This window comes from Podarcis melisellensis (genome assembly GCF_964234715.1).
Source record: "Podarcis melisellensis genome assembly, chromosome: 3".
Taxonomy (NCBI): domain Eukaryota; kingdom Metazoa; phylum Chordata; class Lepidosauria; order Squamata; family Lacertidae; genus Podarcis; species Podarcis melisellensis.
In genome coordinates, this window is record NC_138530.1 from 109,677,936 (window position 1) to 109,695,550 (window position 17,615).

The following is a 17,615-nucleotide window of genomic DNA, read 5'->3' on the forward strand; positions in this document are numbered from 1 at the left end:
CACTCAGGCGCCTGCCCCAAATCCGCTCTGGAGAGTTCAGAAAACTGCAGAACATCCCAGGAAGGAGAAGAGAGATGGTTTCTGTACAATCTCCACAGCACTCCATTGAATTTCACCATCAATATAATACATTGCTATCTCCCACAACTATAAATACCAGTATTATAAATATCACAATGCAATAACTATAGCACATTACTAATTTACCACGTAGAAAAACTGCTGTAATTATAATATAAGAATCATAATTTATTGCCTATATCCTGACCAAAGCCAAGCTGTGCTTCCATGTACCTTTGGGAAGGATAATGCTTGATTCTTTCTCCAGTGAAAAGGAAGATGAAAGTCACTCTCAAATGCCTAGTTGCAGGGCTCTCATCAGAGGTGCATTTGAGCTCAGGTCTGAAGCTCAAATGCAACACACTATCTGGCTTTAATAATAATAATAATTAGAATTAGAATTAGAATTAGTAATAACTAATAATATAATTTATTATTCATACCCTACCCATCTGGCTGCATTTCCTCGCCACTCTGGGTGGCTCCAAACCGAATATTAAAAACACAATAAAACATCAAACATTAAAAACGTCCCTAAACAGGGCTGCCTTCAGATGTCTTCTAAAAGTCAGATAGTTGTTTATTTCCTTGATATCTGATGGGAGGGTGTTCCACGGGACGCGTGCCACCACCAAGAAGGCCCTCTGCCTGGTTCCCTGTAACCTCACTTCTCGCAGGGAAGGAACAGCCAGAAGGCCCTCAGAGCTGGACCTTGGTGTCCAGGCTGAATGATGGAGTGGAGACGCTCCTTCAGGTATAATGGGCCAAGGGCATTTTGGGCTTTAAAGGTCAGCACCAACACTTTGAATTGTGCTTGGAAACGTACTGGGAGCCAATGTAGGTCTCATCAACGTTAATGTTCTACCTATTCTTCATGAATTCAGTTAAAGATTTCCACTTATCTTTTAACGTTTTCTCACTCCTGCAACTATCTCTGTCTGACTCAGGCTAGCTTCCTATTAGAAATGCATTGTGTGTTTGTGTGTCGCACTGCTTAGCTGTACATAATGACAGGCTCACTCAAGATGTTGGCCACCGCTGGCTGAGAGCCTTTGGCCGCCTCTGACACAACATGGCCTTGTTTGTCTTCTCCTGACAGTACGACGCGGTGCGAATCAACCAGCTCTACGAACAAGCCCGCTGGGCCATTCTGCTGGAGGAGATAGATTGCACAGAGGAAGAAACCTTCATATTTGCTGCGCTGCAGGTACGTACTTGATCCTCAAGTTGACAAACCAGTTTCCCCATCTGCGGCAGGCAAACACCTGCCAGGACACGAACACAATGAACCAAGCTCAGACTGGTTCCTCTCCGCAAGCCCTTTCCTTCTCCTGCTCCAACCCCGCCTCTCTCGGCAGTGATTAACGGGTTGGCTCTTTCAAGCTCGGTTGAGACCCATGTAAATAATTGACAGGTGCCCCCAGTCATTTACTGCCAAGTAACACTTTGGTAGAACGAATCTAACCACATGAAATGCAAACAAGACCATCCCTCTCAAAGCATTGTTCTATGTTTGCCACTTCCCAGCAATTGGTCATTTCAGGAGGAGTGCTACAGGAATCAGTTTCTTTCAGATGAGAGAAGAGTGTTTCTATACTTTTTTTCCCCACTTTGCTTACAACACTGCAGGCAGAGTGGAAAGAAACAGGCAGCTGCCCTGCTAGCCAATGCAGCAGAGTCCCAGAAAGTGGGAGGCTCCACATTCATTGTTAAAATGCACAATAAAACTATCTGCTTGAAATGTTGAAATATTAAGGCCCATGGTCAAAATATGCAATAAAACAGAGCCGGTGTGGAATAGTGGTTAGAGTGATGTCCCAGGACCTGGGAGATTAGGGTTCAGTGCCTGATTTGGCCATGAAGTTCACTGGGAGACCTTGGGCCAGTCACTGTCTCTCAGCCTACCTCCCAGGGTTGTTGTTCGGATAAAATGGAAAGGTAACAGAATTGAGTATTGAGCTCCTTGCAGGACAGGTGGGGTGTAAATATACAATGTTCCCATTAATACACGGTGATTAAAATGGGAGACTTTGGTCAAACAGGAGACTCTAATCTCCTGTTGTGCTTGGCTGTTGTTACTAAGACTTTCTGAGAGCTGATCCAAAAATGGGACAAATCTAATGCATACATTTTTTCCTGTTTCTTTTTGTATAATTTTTATTACATTTTCTGTTCTACATTTCAGAATATTCATTTAAACAACCTTAAAATATCAACGATATTTTCCATGGCTCATTTTGCATAACATAAATCCCTTCATATTTTATATATACTAAACCATTCAGTATTTCCTTATTACATCCATCAAAACTTATTTACACTGTAGAATTTATCTTAATGCTGTCCACGTTTTCAAATGTTTCACAATTTCCCCCCATGTATTCAATAAACATTTTCCAATCTTCTTTAAACGTATGTTCTTCTTGTTCTCTTATTCTATATGTTAGGTCCGCATTCTGCACATATTCCATCAGTTTAAGTTGCCATTCTTCTTTGGTTGGGACTTGGCTCGTTTTCCATTTGGGGCCTAACGAAACATTCATATGCATTCATAGAATCATAGAGTTGGAAGAGACCACAAGGGCCATCGAGTCCAACCCCCTGCCAAGCAGGAAACTTTTGTAATGCATTCATCTTTTAAAAGGACGGCTTCATAAGATTTTGTTACCGGCTCACAACAAATCCCTCCTGGATGTATCATCTCTTGCTCAACTCTCTGTCTTTATCTTGTTATCTTTCCTGTAGTACCACATCAGCAAGTTGACACTATCATCGGGGTCACAAGTTTTCACAACCGAAGCAGAAGCGGATGAAGTGGAGGCGGCCCTTTCTAACCTTGAAGTCACTCTGGAAGGGGGGAAAGCAGAGAACATTTTGGTATACCGTGCACACGCATGCTTTTAGAGGTCAAAGTTGAGAACGTTGGGTGGGCAGAGGAGTGGGGTCGGTGACTTGTCACTAAGCATTTCTCAATCTACATCCAATAGGGCAGGTGTGGCCAACACAGGAAACCCTCCAGAAGTGGTAGACTCATAGAGTTGGAAGAGACACTCATGATTACCTCTTCCAACCTCCTGCAATTCAGGAATATGTAGCTGTCCCTTACGGCAATGGTTTTCAACCAGTGGACCATGGCACCCTAGGGTGCCTTGAATAGTGATCAGGGGTGCCACGGGCAACACTAGCCTCCATCCCTCTTTCCTTCCCTTCCTCCTTTGATACCCTCTCACATCTCTGCCTCCCAAAGGCTTGCACAGCTGTTTGTTGCAGCAGCCCTGGCTACAAGCTCCCCAGGTGAATGGTGCCTTTGGGGCTGGTCAGAGCGTGCTGGTTGCCAGGAGCTGAGGCGGTCTTGGAGTAAGCAAGCAAGTGGGTGAGGGAGCCCAGCCAGGCAGTCCTCCAGCCCTTGCTGTTGGGAATGGACAGTGTGAGGAGGCACCTTTCTTTGGGGCAGGGGGCGGCAGCGGCGGCTGCCCAGAGGACTTCCAAGGAGATGGGAGAGGAGGCTGAGGGAACACCCCACAAGGGAGGTTGTTTGAGAAAGAGTGAGAGGTTGCCAGCTCTGCAGGCAACAGGTGACATAACTGGGCTCCTGAGCCCCACAAGGCTTCCACAGAAAGAATGTAGGTGGTATGGGGAGCCCTGGACTCAAAAATGTTGAAACCCTTTGTCATGTGGGGATCAACCCTTCAACCTTGGCTTGATCAGCACCATGCTCTAACCAACTGAGGTATCTGGGCATTGGACAATGACTTCCATTATCCCTGTCCATTGGTCATGATAGTTGGGGTTGATGGGAGCTGTAGTCCAGCAACATCTCAGGGGTTCCATTTTGGCCATCCCTGTAATATGGGAACACAAACTGACTCCATTCCAATGACAGTCCATCTCTTGTATGGTTGCAACTCTTCTACTGAAATAAATGTTCTGTTCGTGGGGTGGAATTCAGCTTAAGTGTGTGGGTTAATGCACATGGGGAAGGAGCTCCACTTGCACAACAGGACTTTCTCCCTCTCTTCCCCTCACGAGTCCCCTAAACCTGTCCTGGGCTTCCCACCTACGCTCCAGAACAGATTTAGGGAGCACAGGTGGGGTGCTGGGAAAGTCCTTTGTTTTACATATGCAACAACTCGGTTGAATCTCTCCCAGTGTGGAGATTGCCCCCCAATTTCTGACTCGGCTGAGATTGTCCTAAAGAGAAACTTTTTCTGTCAACTTGCTATGCTCTGGAGAACACCTTTTGGATAGTCTAATTCTCCCAAATGTGAAAAAGCTACCTGTTTGGTGGCATGCTTTTCAGTTGGGATTCAAGATATACCGCAAGGGAATTAAAATAACAACACATAACTTTATAACCAAGTGCATATATATGATAGTATCAGCAAATTATAAGTGCACTGCACTAAAACAATTCTTGACTGTCTTTAGGAGGATATCACAGACATACCAAAGCTTGCAGATAACCTCAAACTATTTAGGTAAGTAAAAAAAGCAAAACAAAAAAGCATAGAAAGTTTTCTTTGTTTTTGTTTTGTAAATCGTAAAATTAAAATACGGACTGTAATGGACACCAGTTAGCACTGAAAGGTTTTATGGCTATAATTTATTTTAACATTCCCGCTGAGATGCAGAGTGTACCAATGTAACACTATAATGTGATGAATGCCATTAGCCACCTCCGTAAAATAGCTTTCTTTAATCTTTATTTCTTTTAAGGATTGTGCTGTGAACTGGAATGGCCACATGGTTGGACAAGTCTGCCTTGTTGCACTTTAAGCCTTTCACGGTCTAACCTTGTTTGCAGCAGAGACTTCTGTATTCTCACATGGAAGTACTATGTCTCTACGTTCCTAATAAGTGGGACGCAGGTGGCGCTGTGGTCTAAACCACTGAGCCTCTTGGGCTTGCTGATCAGAAGGTTGGCGGTTTGAATCCCTGCGACAGTGTGAGCTCCTGTTGGTCTGTCCCAGCTCCTGCCAACCTAGCAGTTCAAAAGCACACCAGTGCAAGTAGATAAATAGGTATCGCTGCGGCGGGAAGGTAAACAGCGTTTCCATGCGCTCTGACACTCATCAAGGTCCTCTGTGCACCAGTAGCAGTTTAGTCATGCTGACCACATGACCCAGAAAAGTGTCTGTGGACAAACGCCAGCTCCCTCGGCCTGAAAGCGTGATGAGCAACCCCATCGTCACCTTTGATTGGACTTAACCGTTCAGGGGTCATTTACCTTTTTACCTTTTATCTAATAAGTGTGGTTAATCTGCATGGCACCTCTTCCATTCTGTCTTAAGACTGTTGGGAAGACTGGAAGCTGACAAGTCACATCCTTGGCCCATCTGTCTCAGAAAACACCTACACTGACTGTCCACAGCTTTCCAGAATTTCAGACCAGGGACTCTCCTTGTACTACCAGGAGGTGCCAAGAATTGAACATGGAACCTTTTGCATAGAAAGCAGATATTGTGCCACTGAGCCCTTACCACACCTTGCAAATTGCAGACTAGGTTTCTCCCCCCGTTATCATGCCAGCAACATATTTTTCTTTCACTCTCTTCCTGCCTCATTTTTATGTGTGCATTTCTTTTGTGCTTAACATCTACCTAGATCAGTAGGCTTAAGAAACACCAAGGCTGGCTTCTTGGTGACTTTTTAGTTGGTCTTAAAAATAGAATAAATACTACTGTTGCTATTTTGGATCCCCCCCCCATCCTCCTAGTAGACCAGGCATAGGCAAACTCCGGCCCTCCAGATGTTTGGGACTACAATTCCCATCATCCCTTACCACTTGTCCTGTTAGCTAGGGATGATGGGAATTGTAGTCCCAAACATCTGGAGGGCCGGAGTTTGCCTATGCCTGTAGTAGACCAACACAGCTACCGGCAACATTTGCCTGCATACTTCTAAGTACAGTCGTACCTTGGAAGTCTAACAGAATCCATTCTGGAAGCCTGTCCAACTTCCAAAACGTTGGGAAACCAAAGCACGGTTTCTGATTGGCTGCAGGAAGTTCTCGTCAAACCCGTCTGACGTTCAGCTTCCAGAAATAGTTCGCAAACCGGAACACTCACCTCTGGGTTTGCGGCGTTTGGGAGCTAAAATGTTTGCAAACCAAGGTACGACTGTATATTGTTAAATGAGCATGAATTTCAGGTAGGAGCTCCTACCTGTGTCACTATCAGTTGTGTGTGTTGGCGATCAAATTGAACATTCCAGTGACTCAGATAAAGCCTGTCTTATTTGCACTGTAAAGTCTCTAGCCTATTTCTTCCATTGAAGTGACTGATTCCAAACGTTTAATTCTATGGAAAACATAAGATAAGAGATTGCCTGTAGCTTTGAACTCTGATTAGAGTGTTTAGTTTTGCTAATCGGTGGTAGCATTTCCCCCAGAAATGAAGCGGTGTGCTTCAAAGGGAATTTGATTATTTTTGAAACCTCTAATAAAAGAGCGTTTCGATTCATATGCAAGTGGCAAAGGGCAGGAGCTGTGCTTTCAAGATTAAATGCCAGTTTTCAGCATCAGTCTGTTCCCTGCCTGTCAGGGCAATAGCCCCAAAGGACTTGTGTGAGCTCTTTCAAAGGCAACAGTGCTATAGGGACCCATTTCTGTCACTGGGCCAATGTCATTCTTATTAAGACATTCTTAATAAGAACCTCAGAACCTGAGAAATGACCTTTGAAATGCAAGAAACTAGAGCAAGAAAAAAAAGCAGCCAAATTAATGTGCACACACTCAGGGTGGATTTCATTTGAATCTAATTGATTTAAATCACTAGTCAGTAAGACTTGATTTAAATCATATTTTTTTACAAAAAGACTCATTCTCGCTCATATAATCTTGATATTTACAACCAAATGACGGTTTCATTTCTGGAAGAATAAATTTTCAGAGTAGTTTTTACAGTTATATCAAAAACTACTGATCTGTTATACTGTTTGAAATACATAGACAGATAATTATGAAATTTTTGTAAGGTTTAATATGTTAACTACCGTGTTTTTCGCTCTATAAGATGCACCAGACCACAAGACGCACCTAATTTTTGGAGGAGGAAAACAAGAAAAAAAATATTCTGAATCTCAGAAGCCAGAACAGCAAGAGGGATGGCTATGCAGTGAAAGCAACAATCCCTCTTGCTGTTCTGGCTTCTGTGATAGCTGCGCAGCCTGCATTCGCTCCATAAGATGCACACACATTTCCCCTTACTTTTTAGGAGGGAAAAGGTGAGTCTTATAGAGCAAAAAATATGGTATTTTTATTTGGACAACTTTTGGAATGAGAAAAATAATCATTTCTTTAATAACAATTTAAACAATTTATTTAACTAAAACAATAACATTATCGCACATGTATCCATGTTTGTTAACTATTGTGGTTGCATTTTTTTTAAAGAAAAACTTAGACTGGAAAACTTAAAACAAATCCTTATTTCCTGATGAATAGCCTTTGCACTATAATGTAACTTAAATAGAAAACTAGAAAGATTTTTCCTCCAAAAGCATTTTATTTTAAAAATCCAATTTAAATTTTTTAAAAATCTGATTTAAATAAAAAAAAATCTGATTTATTTTATTTTTTATGATTGGTTTTTATCCACCCTGCTCACACTATACACAGAACTGTAGTGTTGGAAGGTACTAGTCCAATGTAGTCTAATTCCCTACTATGCAAGAATCTCAGCTAAAGCATCCATGGCCCTCCAAACTCTGCTTTAAAAACCTCAAATGCAAGAGAGTGCACTGCCCCTCATGGGAGTTTGTTCCACCCTCAAGCAGCTCCTACTGTCAGAAAATTCATCCTGATGTTTAATCGGAGTTTCCTTTCTTGCAACTTGAAGCCGTCGGTTTAGGTCCTAACCTCTGGAGCAGGGCACAACAAGCTTGCTCCCCACCCGCACACAGATAGTTTGTTAATTGGCAGGTTTGTTAATTGTTTTGTCAATTTGCAGGTCCAAAAAGCTGGCGCTGAAAGCCTTCAAGCAATATTGGTTTGTCTTCAAGGACACATCCGTCTCTTACTTTAAAAATAAGGAGGCTGAACATGGAGAACCCATTGAGAAGCTCAACCTAAGAGGTATGCAGTGCTGTTTTTCAGACCGCCTTTATGAAATGCAGCTCTCGGCTGACTGCCTACTGAGGAATTTCTAGCCCAATGCAGCGCTCCCCTTTGCTCTTCACTTTTGGTGCATGTGTGCACAAGCACTGTGTAATCTGCTTTCTTTTCTTTTATTGGAAATCATTTTTATTGGTTTTTCAAATACAAAGTTATAAACAAAGAATCAAAAAGTATATTATTATTATTATTATTATTTATTTATTTATACCACACCCATCTGGTTGAGTTTCCCCAGCCACTCTGGGCAGCTTCCAATCAAGTGTTAAAAACAATACAGTGGTACCTCGCAAGACGAATGCCTCGCAAGACGAAAAACGCGCAAGACGAAAGGGTTTTTCGTTTTTTGAGTTGCTTCGCAAGACGATTTTCCCTATGGGCTTGCTTCGCAAGACGAAAACGTCTTGCGAGTTTGCTTCCTTTTTCTTAAAGCCGTTAATACCCAGGGAATCCGCGCTCCGCAAGACGAAAGAATCGCAATACGAAACAACTCGCGGAACGAATTAATTTCGTCTTGCGAGGCACCACTGTACAGGATTAAATATTAAAAACTTCCCTAAACAGGGCTGCCTTCAGATCTCTTTTAAAGATAAGATAGCTGCTTATTTCCTTGACATCTGGTGGGAGGGCGTTCCACAGGGCAGGTGCCACTACCGAGAAGGCCCTCTGCCTGGTTCCCTGTAACCTCACTTCTCGCAATGAGGGAACCGCCAGAAGGCCCGCGGTGCTGGATCTCAATGTAAACAGATTCCTCCAAATCTCAGGGCTTCCCCCCATCCCCTCCATTTAATACTGTACAGTGGTACCTCTGGTTACGAACTTAATTCATTCCAGAGGTCCGTTCTTAACCTGAAGCCATTCTTAACCTGAGGTACCACTTTAGCCAGGGGTCAGCAAACTTTTTCAGCAGGGGGCCGGTCCACTGTCCCTCAGTCCTTGTTGGGGGCTGGACTATATTTTGAAAAAATAATGAACAAATTTTCCTATGCCCCACAAATAACCCAGAGATGCATTTTAAATAAAAGCACACATTCTACTCATGTAAAAACATGCTGATTCCTGGACTGTCTGCGGGCCGGATTTAGAAGGCGATTGGGCCAGATCCGGCCCCCGGGCCTTAATTTGCCTACCCATGACTTTAGCTAATGGGGCCTCCCGCTGCCACTGCGCCACCGGCGCATGATTTCTGTTCTCATCCTGAGGTAAAGTTCTTAACCCGAGGTACTACTTCCAGGTTAGGGAGTCTGTAACCCAAAGTGCTTGTAACCCAAGGTACCATTGTATATTCTTTCATACTTCAATTTTTATATCAAAGCGTATTATCCATGGTAATCGTTAAACTACAAGTGAGATAAAAACCCTGCTAATATTTCCATCTGCTTGCAATGGTCTCCTAAACAACTTACTGTATTTTTCGCTCTATAAGACGCACCAGACCACAAGACGCACCTAGTTTTTGGAGGAGGAAAACAAGAAAAAAAATATTCTGAATCTCAGAAGCCAGAACAGCAAGAGGGATCGCTGTGCAGTGAAAGCAGCAATCCCTCTTGCTGTTCTGGCTTCTGTGATAGCTGCGCTGCCTGCATTCACTCCATAAGACACTCACACATTTCCTCTTACTTTTTAGGAGGGAAAAAGTGAGTCTTATAGAGCAAAAAATACGGTATACATTTTTTCATTCTTTTATAAAGTTTTTGTCCTCTTGGTTTCTGAGCTTTCCAGTCAGTTTTGCCTTCTCGGCATAGTCCATCAGTTTGGTTTTCCACTCCTCTCTGGTAGGGACTTTGTCTTCTTTCCATCTCTGGGCCAGTAACATCTGGGCAGCTGTTGTTCCATACATAAGAAGTCTCTTCTGTTCCTTTCGAATATCAGTACCTGTAATTCCTAATAGAAAAGCTTCTGGTTTATTATTATTAATAATAATAATAAATTTTATTTATATCCCTCCCTCCCCAGCCGAAACGGGGCTCAGAGCTACAGTAAAACGATAAAACGTTTCTTAACAAAAGTTATTTTAAACATTTTCTTCATTTCACTGTATATCATCTCCCAGAAAGCTTTTATTACCTTACAAGTCCACCACATATGATAAAAGGAACCTTCTTTTTCTTTACATTTCCAACAAGAATTTGTGGAGTCGCCCCATTCAGACATGACATTGGCCATAAACCAGGGTTAGGGAAATTAGCCTGTGCATAAACTATGTGCTGCTGCATTCAGGTCCTCCCTTCCTAAACCAGGTTGACACACGGCAGAGCGGCTGGCTTGGTGTTATGTGAAATGAAACTCTTGTGACTTACTTTCCCCCAAGCAACCCGCAAGCAGGAAGCCAAGAGCAAACTTTGGCTTCCACATTTAATGCTAAGACAGCTGCTCCGAACTGAGGATGCATGGCTTTAAAGGAAAACTTGCTAAAAATGATGTACAGATGGCATTTGACGCCAGTAAAATTAGCTAAAATGTATAGGAAAAAAGAAAGTGTTGGAAATGTAAAAAGGCAGATGGGGACTATTTCCATATGTGGTGGACCTCTGATAAGGTAAAAAAAAAAATTGGGAAGCAATTTATAATGAACTCAAAAAGATATTTAGATATACTTTCCCCAAAAGACCGGAAGCGTGTCTATTAGGCTTAATAGGAACAGAAATTAAAATAGAAGATCAAAATTTGTTCATGTATGCTACAGCTGCCGCGAGGACCCTTCTGGCCCAAAGATGGAAAGTACAAGATATACCAACTATACAGGAGTGGCAGGCGAAATTGACAGAATATGCAGAACTTGCCAAACTGTCAGGGAGGATCCGGGACCAGGGAGATCAAAGATACCAAAATAACTGGAGTAAATTTATTGAATACTTAAAGAAGAATTGTAAAGAGGCCAAGACACTAGCAGGATTGACATAATACCTCCAATGTATAATAGTACTAATATGAGAATGATGTGCGTGATGGAAAGAGGATAAATATACCAGTTGTGGGGAGGGAGGGGGGTCGCGACTCGGCAGAGTCGAAGGGAATGTATGGTGTTATTACAATTTGTTGGAAAAGAATATGCAAGGAGAACAATAAAAATTCACTTGGGGGAAAAAAGACAGCTGCTCCGTACTGTGTTTCTCCACTCTAGGAAGGGAGGAGAAAGCAAGGAGGGTCCCAAACCCTGTACTATCATGCATCTCATGCACAGACTTAATTACCTGACTGTGGTCTATTGTGTGCAAACAAAGCCCAATGTTTTGATTGAATTTGCTGTTTTCTGAATCACTGCTTCTGCTTTAGAGCATGGGCTCTTGCCAAATGTAGGGTTTTGATGTTTACGATGACTACATTGCCTGTCAGCACTGTGACTCTAAAGCCGGGTTTCTCAAATTGGATCTCCAACTGTTTTTGGACTACAGTTCCCATCATCCTTGATGACTGGTCCTGGCTAGCTAGGGATGATGGGAATTGTAGTCCAGCAACAGATGGAGATGCAATCTGGGGAGACACTGATTTAGAGCGTTACTTTTGGCCTTAAATTTAACTAACCTCTATGGCAGTGTTTCCCAACCTTGGGCCTCCAGATGTTTTTGAACTACAATTCCCATCATCCCTGACCACTGGTCTTGCTAGCTAGGGATGATGGGAGTTGTAGGCCAAAAACATCTGGAGGCACAAGGTTGGGAAACACTGCTCTATGGCACGCATCCCCAACCTTCGGCCCTCCAGATGTTTTGGACTACAATTCCCATCATCCCTGACCACTGGTCATGTTAGCTAGGGATCATGGGAGTTGTAGGCCAAAACATCTGGAGGGCCGAGGTTGAGGAAGCCTGTTCTATGCTGTAATATTAATAACATGTCTTCTCACACCTAAAACATGGAAGGAGTTAAGGAAATTAATTTCAGTATTTCCTAAACCAGCTATTTGGTAATAGTCATTGCATGGGCATAGGGAGACCATTATAGTAATACAATATTCAATCACCTGCACAACTTGAAATCATGTTACCTTCTTTTTTATATATGCCTTTTTATTCTTATCCTCTTCCGGTTTCCTTTCAAGTTCTCCTACCGTAATTCACCCTTAAAAGTAGGCAAAGCATAACTTCGCTTCTGACTTTTTGTGCCTTCTGTTAATCAGGATGTGAGATTGTTCCGGACGTGAGTGTGTCGGGCAGAAAATACGGGATTAAATTACTCATCCCTGTAGCCGACGGAATGAATGAAGTGCACCTGAGATGTGATAACGTGAGTAGCAGAAAAGGGTTAACCCAAATTCTATAGGAGGGTTTAAGGTCCATTGCGTGCATTGCAGCGAAGCTTAGGAAGACTCATTAGAGGCTGGCATTGCAAAGGAACGACTGCAGGGCCTAAATATTGCCAGTAAAGTGAGGTGTTAAGTTGTGGGTGAACATATCAGACGACACAGCGATTCTTCAAACAGCTCTTGTTTATTCAGAGGCCAGAACAGAACTAAACTGAAGGGTTCAGCCCGCCTGCTTATATAGAGCTCCAGTACAACGTTACTGTAACAACTTTCTAAAACTATCCAATCACTGAGCGTCACTTCCGATCCTTCATTTGCATAACTATCTACAGTATCCCCCTGCTGGCCCATGGTGAGAACTTCAGTACATAACATGAGGCATATGCACAGAAATGGGGTTTGTGCAGGGAACAAGTTAACAACACAGAAGGGACAACAGTGAACCAGGCTGCAGGTTGGCTTCCACATATCAGGAGCGGTTCACCTGGTGGGGAGGCAGAGCTCAAGCAATAGCTTCCCAAAAGGGTATACACAGCCCTGTCCTCACGTCGAACTTCTCTGTTAAGCAACAGCTTGCTGGAAAGGCTCTAGCTGTTGCTGGGAGGCTGTTGCCCCCCTGGGTGAACTCCTTTCCCCACTTATAGCCTTGGATTTATGTTCCTTTACAATGCAGGCCAGCCTGCGAGCGGGGAGATTTATGGGGAGGCCAGTGTAAACAAGGGAGTTAGCACAGTGTCTGGGTGAAATCTGTCTTTCAGATAAGATCTGGAGTTCACAAACCTCTCAGCAATAACCTCAACCTTGTCCGTTCAAAATACCCTGAATTCTCCAGAATTGGGAGTGTTGTTCAACCTTTGTCCAATAAGAGCCTCCTAGGGACACGGGCGGCGCTGTGGGTTAAACCACAGAGCCTAGGACTTGCTGATCAGAAAGTCGGCTGTTCAAATCCCCACAACGGGGTGAGCTCCCATTGCTCGGTCCCTGCTCCTGCCAACCTAGCAGTTCGAAAGCACATCAAGTAGATAAATAGGTACCGCTCCGGCAGGAAGGTAAACGGTGTTTCCGTGCGCTGCTCTGGTTCGCCAGAAGCGGCTTAGTCATGCTGGCCACATGACCCTGAACTTGTACGCTGGCTCCCTCGGCCAATAAAGCGAGATGAGCGCCGCAACCCCAGAGTCGGCCATGACTGGACCTAATGGTCAGGGGTCCCTTTACCTTTACAGTGCAGACCAGCCTGTGAGCTGGGAGATTTATGGGGAGGCCAGTGTAAACAAGGGAGTTAGCACAGTGTCTGGGTGAAATCTGTCTTTCAGATAAGATCTGGAGTTCACAAACCTCTCAGCAATAACCTCAACCTTGTCCGTTCAAAATACCCTGCATTCTCCAGACCTGGGAGTGTTGTTCAAACTTTGTCCTCTAAGCGCCTCTTAAGAAGAAAACTGTGTTTGAGCTTCACAAAAGTTGAAAGCAAGGCACTCGGTTTGCCCCTCTGAAGCAAAGGAGCTATAGCACCAGGCAAGGAAGAAGTCTCAGGTTTAATCTCCCCTGTAAATCCAGAACCGTCCTTGGAAAATAGGGACACCTGGAAGGTCTGCACCCAGCCTCTTGCCCTAACGTCACCACCACCCCATATTGCTGGATAGGTAACCAGTAATTCCTCATAAGAAGAGCTTACTGGATCCAGCCAGTGGCTACATCAGCGATGCCAAGTATCTTTTGGAAGTTTACATTGATGTGAAGGAAATAAGCAGCTATCCTATCTTTAAAAGACATCTGAAGACAGTCCTCTTTAGGGAAGTTTTTAATATTTAGTGCTTTATTGTTTTTAACACTTGATTGGGAGCCGCCCAGAGTGGCTGGGGAAACTCAGCCAGATGGGCGGGGTATAAATAATAAATTATTATTATTATTATTATTATTATTATTATTATTATTATTATTATTATTATTGCAAGAGGCAAAGGTAGCAGCTGTTGTTCGGAGACAGAAAGCCTCTGAACCTGAGTGCCGCCATCATATGACTGGTAGCCATTGTTTACTGATCCTCCTTGAATTAGTCCAGTCTCCTTGCAAAGCCACCCAGAACTCATGCAAGTGAAGTCTAGGCTCTATCCTGTTGCTTTCAGATTAGGAGCTGTGTCTAAACTTAACCAACAAAGGGGAAGGTAACATGGGGCCCTCCACCATCCTTTACCATGAGAGGGTACCACTTGGCCGGCCCTTGGTTCAAGCAACTGTTCAAGGTAGGGGAGAAGGAAGCAAACGATGGTGCAAGGATTCTTTGCAGAAGTTTATTCTTCTTCGCTGACTCTCTTCTTTGCAGGAAAACCAGTATGCCAGGTGGATGGCCGCTTGCGTTTTGGCTTCCAAAGGGAAAACGATGGCCGACAGCTCCTACCACCCAGAGGTCCACAACATCTTGTCTTTCTTAAAAATGAAAAGCAGAACTGCTGCTCCCCAGGACGTTTCTGACGTGGAAAGCATGGATATGAAGCCGGAGTGCTTTATCTCGCCACGATATGCAAAGAAATACAAGTCGAAGCAGGTAACTGGGGGTGGGGCGAGGGGTTGGGAGAAGGAAATAACAGCGGGATCTAGAGCAGATTTTCCTTGTCAAGCTGACTCAAGCCTGATTCAAATGGTTCTTGCTTAACAAAGCCAAAAGCATGTATTTTTCTTCAGCAAGATCTTAGACTGGGATGAGAGTCAGAAGCATGACACTCATGGGTGCAATGACCGTTTGAGGTCTTCCTCTGAACCCATGAAGCTTTTGAAGATCACTGTGATAGCCTGGAATTCAGACTCGGAGGCTGAACCTGAGGAATCCCAGCCTGCACAGGATTCCCCGCCTCCAGAACCAGCTGAGCCGGGGCTGGGGCATGAGCCTGAAGGGTCCTCACCTGTGCTGGATCTTCAGGTGAAGGCATCAGCTGCTCTGGCTCCTGAGGTGATGGAGGACCCATTGCCTGCAGGTGCTCCTCTCCCAGCCCTGTCAGGGGAAGCTCAGGTTGCCTCTGGGTCCGGTAACCCTCCAGCCTCCCCTGAGCTGCAGAGGCTCAGGGCAGAGAGGCGGAGGGAACTAAATTCCCGCAGGAGGAGTGCTCACCTCCAGGCCAGAAGAGGCGAGTCACGAGAGGATCGGGGCCGCCCTATGCCTTGGAGCAAGTTGTGGGGCCCTATGCCTTGGGGCAAGTTGTGGGAGCAACATTGTTGGTAGCCTGTCCCTTCCTGCACCCTGTCCTGCTCTTCTGCCAGAGTTCCTGACCTCACCTGACTCCCTGCCTTGGACCCAGCTTCAGCCTTGCCAGACAGCCTCCATACCGCACCCTCAACCTCAGACTGGACTCGGACCTTGCCACACAGTTAACCCTCGGGACCAGCACAATCACAAACACACACACACACTTCCCTGTTGGTCATAAAGTGGTGAGGGTGGTTTCCCTTTTCTCCTTTGAAAAGCATATCGAGATGAAGTTGGAAGAGCAACGCTCTTTCCCATTTCCCTTTCCAGTTCTATATGCTTTTCCAGGCTCAGATTAATTGTACTGGATCTAACCTTTATTCAGAGTCCATGGCACATACTCCCAAATCCAAACGTGCCCACAAACTTTAAAAGGTTGGTCACAATGTTTAAAATTACCATCTACCCGAAACCAGAGTCCTTTCTGTTGAGCATCATTCAGACTGAAATTCCCCAGGTGTCGGAAAAGGTTATGTATGTGTGCGACAACTGCGGCCCATGTTTTGTTAGCCCAAAAATGGAAAATGGAAAAAGATTGACAACTTAGGCTGACAGAATATGCACAGCTTGCAGCCTTAACATATAGAATAAGGGAACAAGAATAACATATGTTTAAAGAAGATTGGGAAACGTTTATTGAATATTTGGAAAATAATTGTGTTCAGCTGAAAACTCTGGCAGCATTAAGATAAATTCAACAGCGTAAATAAGTTTCGATGGATGTAATAATGGAAAACCGATTGGTATAGTTTATGTAAAATATGCAGGAATATATGTAAAATAAACCATGGAAAGAGATGGGAAGTCATTGATATCTTAAGTATGTAAAAGGTTTATCTGAAATTGTAAAACAGAAAAAAATTATAAAAATCATACTTAAAAATAAAAAGGTTGGTCACCTCCCTGAACTATGAGATCTGCATGTAATAACCAAAGAGCCAGCTTTATACAACAGATACAGAGTATTGAACTTGAATTTGAGAGGTGTGAGTTTCTCATGTCCTCACTGTATTGACCCTGTATAAATCAGTTTTCCTTCTGCAGAATGGGTATAAGAGAGTAGAGCAGGGCTGGGCAAAATTGCAAGGATTTCTGTGAGGCCTCAGGTTCCATTCCCTGTGCCCAGGATGGCCTGATCCAGCACAAGGCAGCCTCAGCTACCCAAATCCTGTGTACTTAACTGGCCTCAAGAAATATTACGGACAGAAAGATCCTTGAAGCATTAAGGACATTTGAGAAACAATCCTTAATTGCTGCATTGTTCCTAATAGAGGAAGATTAAAATGCAGATTGCCAGGGTCAGTTCAAAACTGCCCAACCCCAACCTACCTTCTCTGTAACGTTTATTGCTTTTAAAAATGTGCTCGGTTCCTTGTTGCATTGTGTGTTAAAGTTTCTTTTTTAAAAAAATATTTTTATTAGTTTTTTTAACGTATCATTTTCAACAATTATTAAACATACTTTTTATCTTACACAATTTTTTTTACTTCCACCAATCACATCTGAAAATTTTCCAATCTTTTCACTTAATATACATTTCTTACTTTCACTATTACATTTACATCTCATAACTAATGTCTCTCTTCTTCCTCTTCTTTGCAATATTTCATATATTTCTCCTTATAAAACTTCTGGTAGTCCTACTAGTGTAATTTGTTCATTACAGTTGCTTTTCAAATAGTTCGTATATTTCTTCCAATCTTCTGTAAATCTCTGGTCCCACAGGTTTCGAATCCTTCCTGTCATTTTATCGAGTTCTGCGTAGTCCATTAATTTTGTTTGCCATTCTTCTTTTGTCAGTATTCTTGCTTCCGTTTCTGGGCCAACAATATTCTTGTCGCTGTTTTTGCATATAAGGACAATTTAACATCCTGTCTATTAATATCCTCACCTATAATACCAAGTAAAAATGCTTCTGACTTTTTTAGAAATGTATATTTCAACTTCTTTTTCAT

The 17,615-nt window shown here is 43.4% G+C and overlaps 1 protein-coding gene across 1 annotated transcript in view; it reads left to right on the forward strand.

Moving 5' to 3' along the window:
* FERMT1 (FERM domain containing kindlin 1) overlaps positions 1-17,615 on the forward strand; it is a 40,792-nt gene that overhangs the window by 17,278 nt on the left and 5,899 nt on the right. Inside the window, exons 7-12 of the mRNA XM_081906240.1 lie at positions 1,160-1,267; positions 2,806-2,937; positions 4,489-4,538; positions 8,010-8,134; positions 12,294-12,400; positions 14,743-14,964. Of these exons, the coding sequence (XP_081762366.1) occupies positions 1,160-1,267; positions 2,806-2,937; positions 4,489-4,538; positions 8,010-8,134; positions 12,294-12,400; positions 14,743-14,964 (744 nt within the window). The remainder of the gene's footprint in view (positions 1-1,159; positions 1,268-2,805; positions 2,938-4,488; positions 4,539-8,009; positions 8,135-12,293; positions 12,401-14,742; positions 14,965-17,615) is intronic.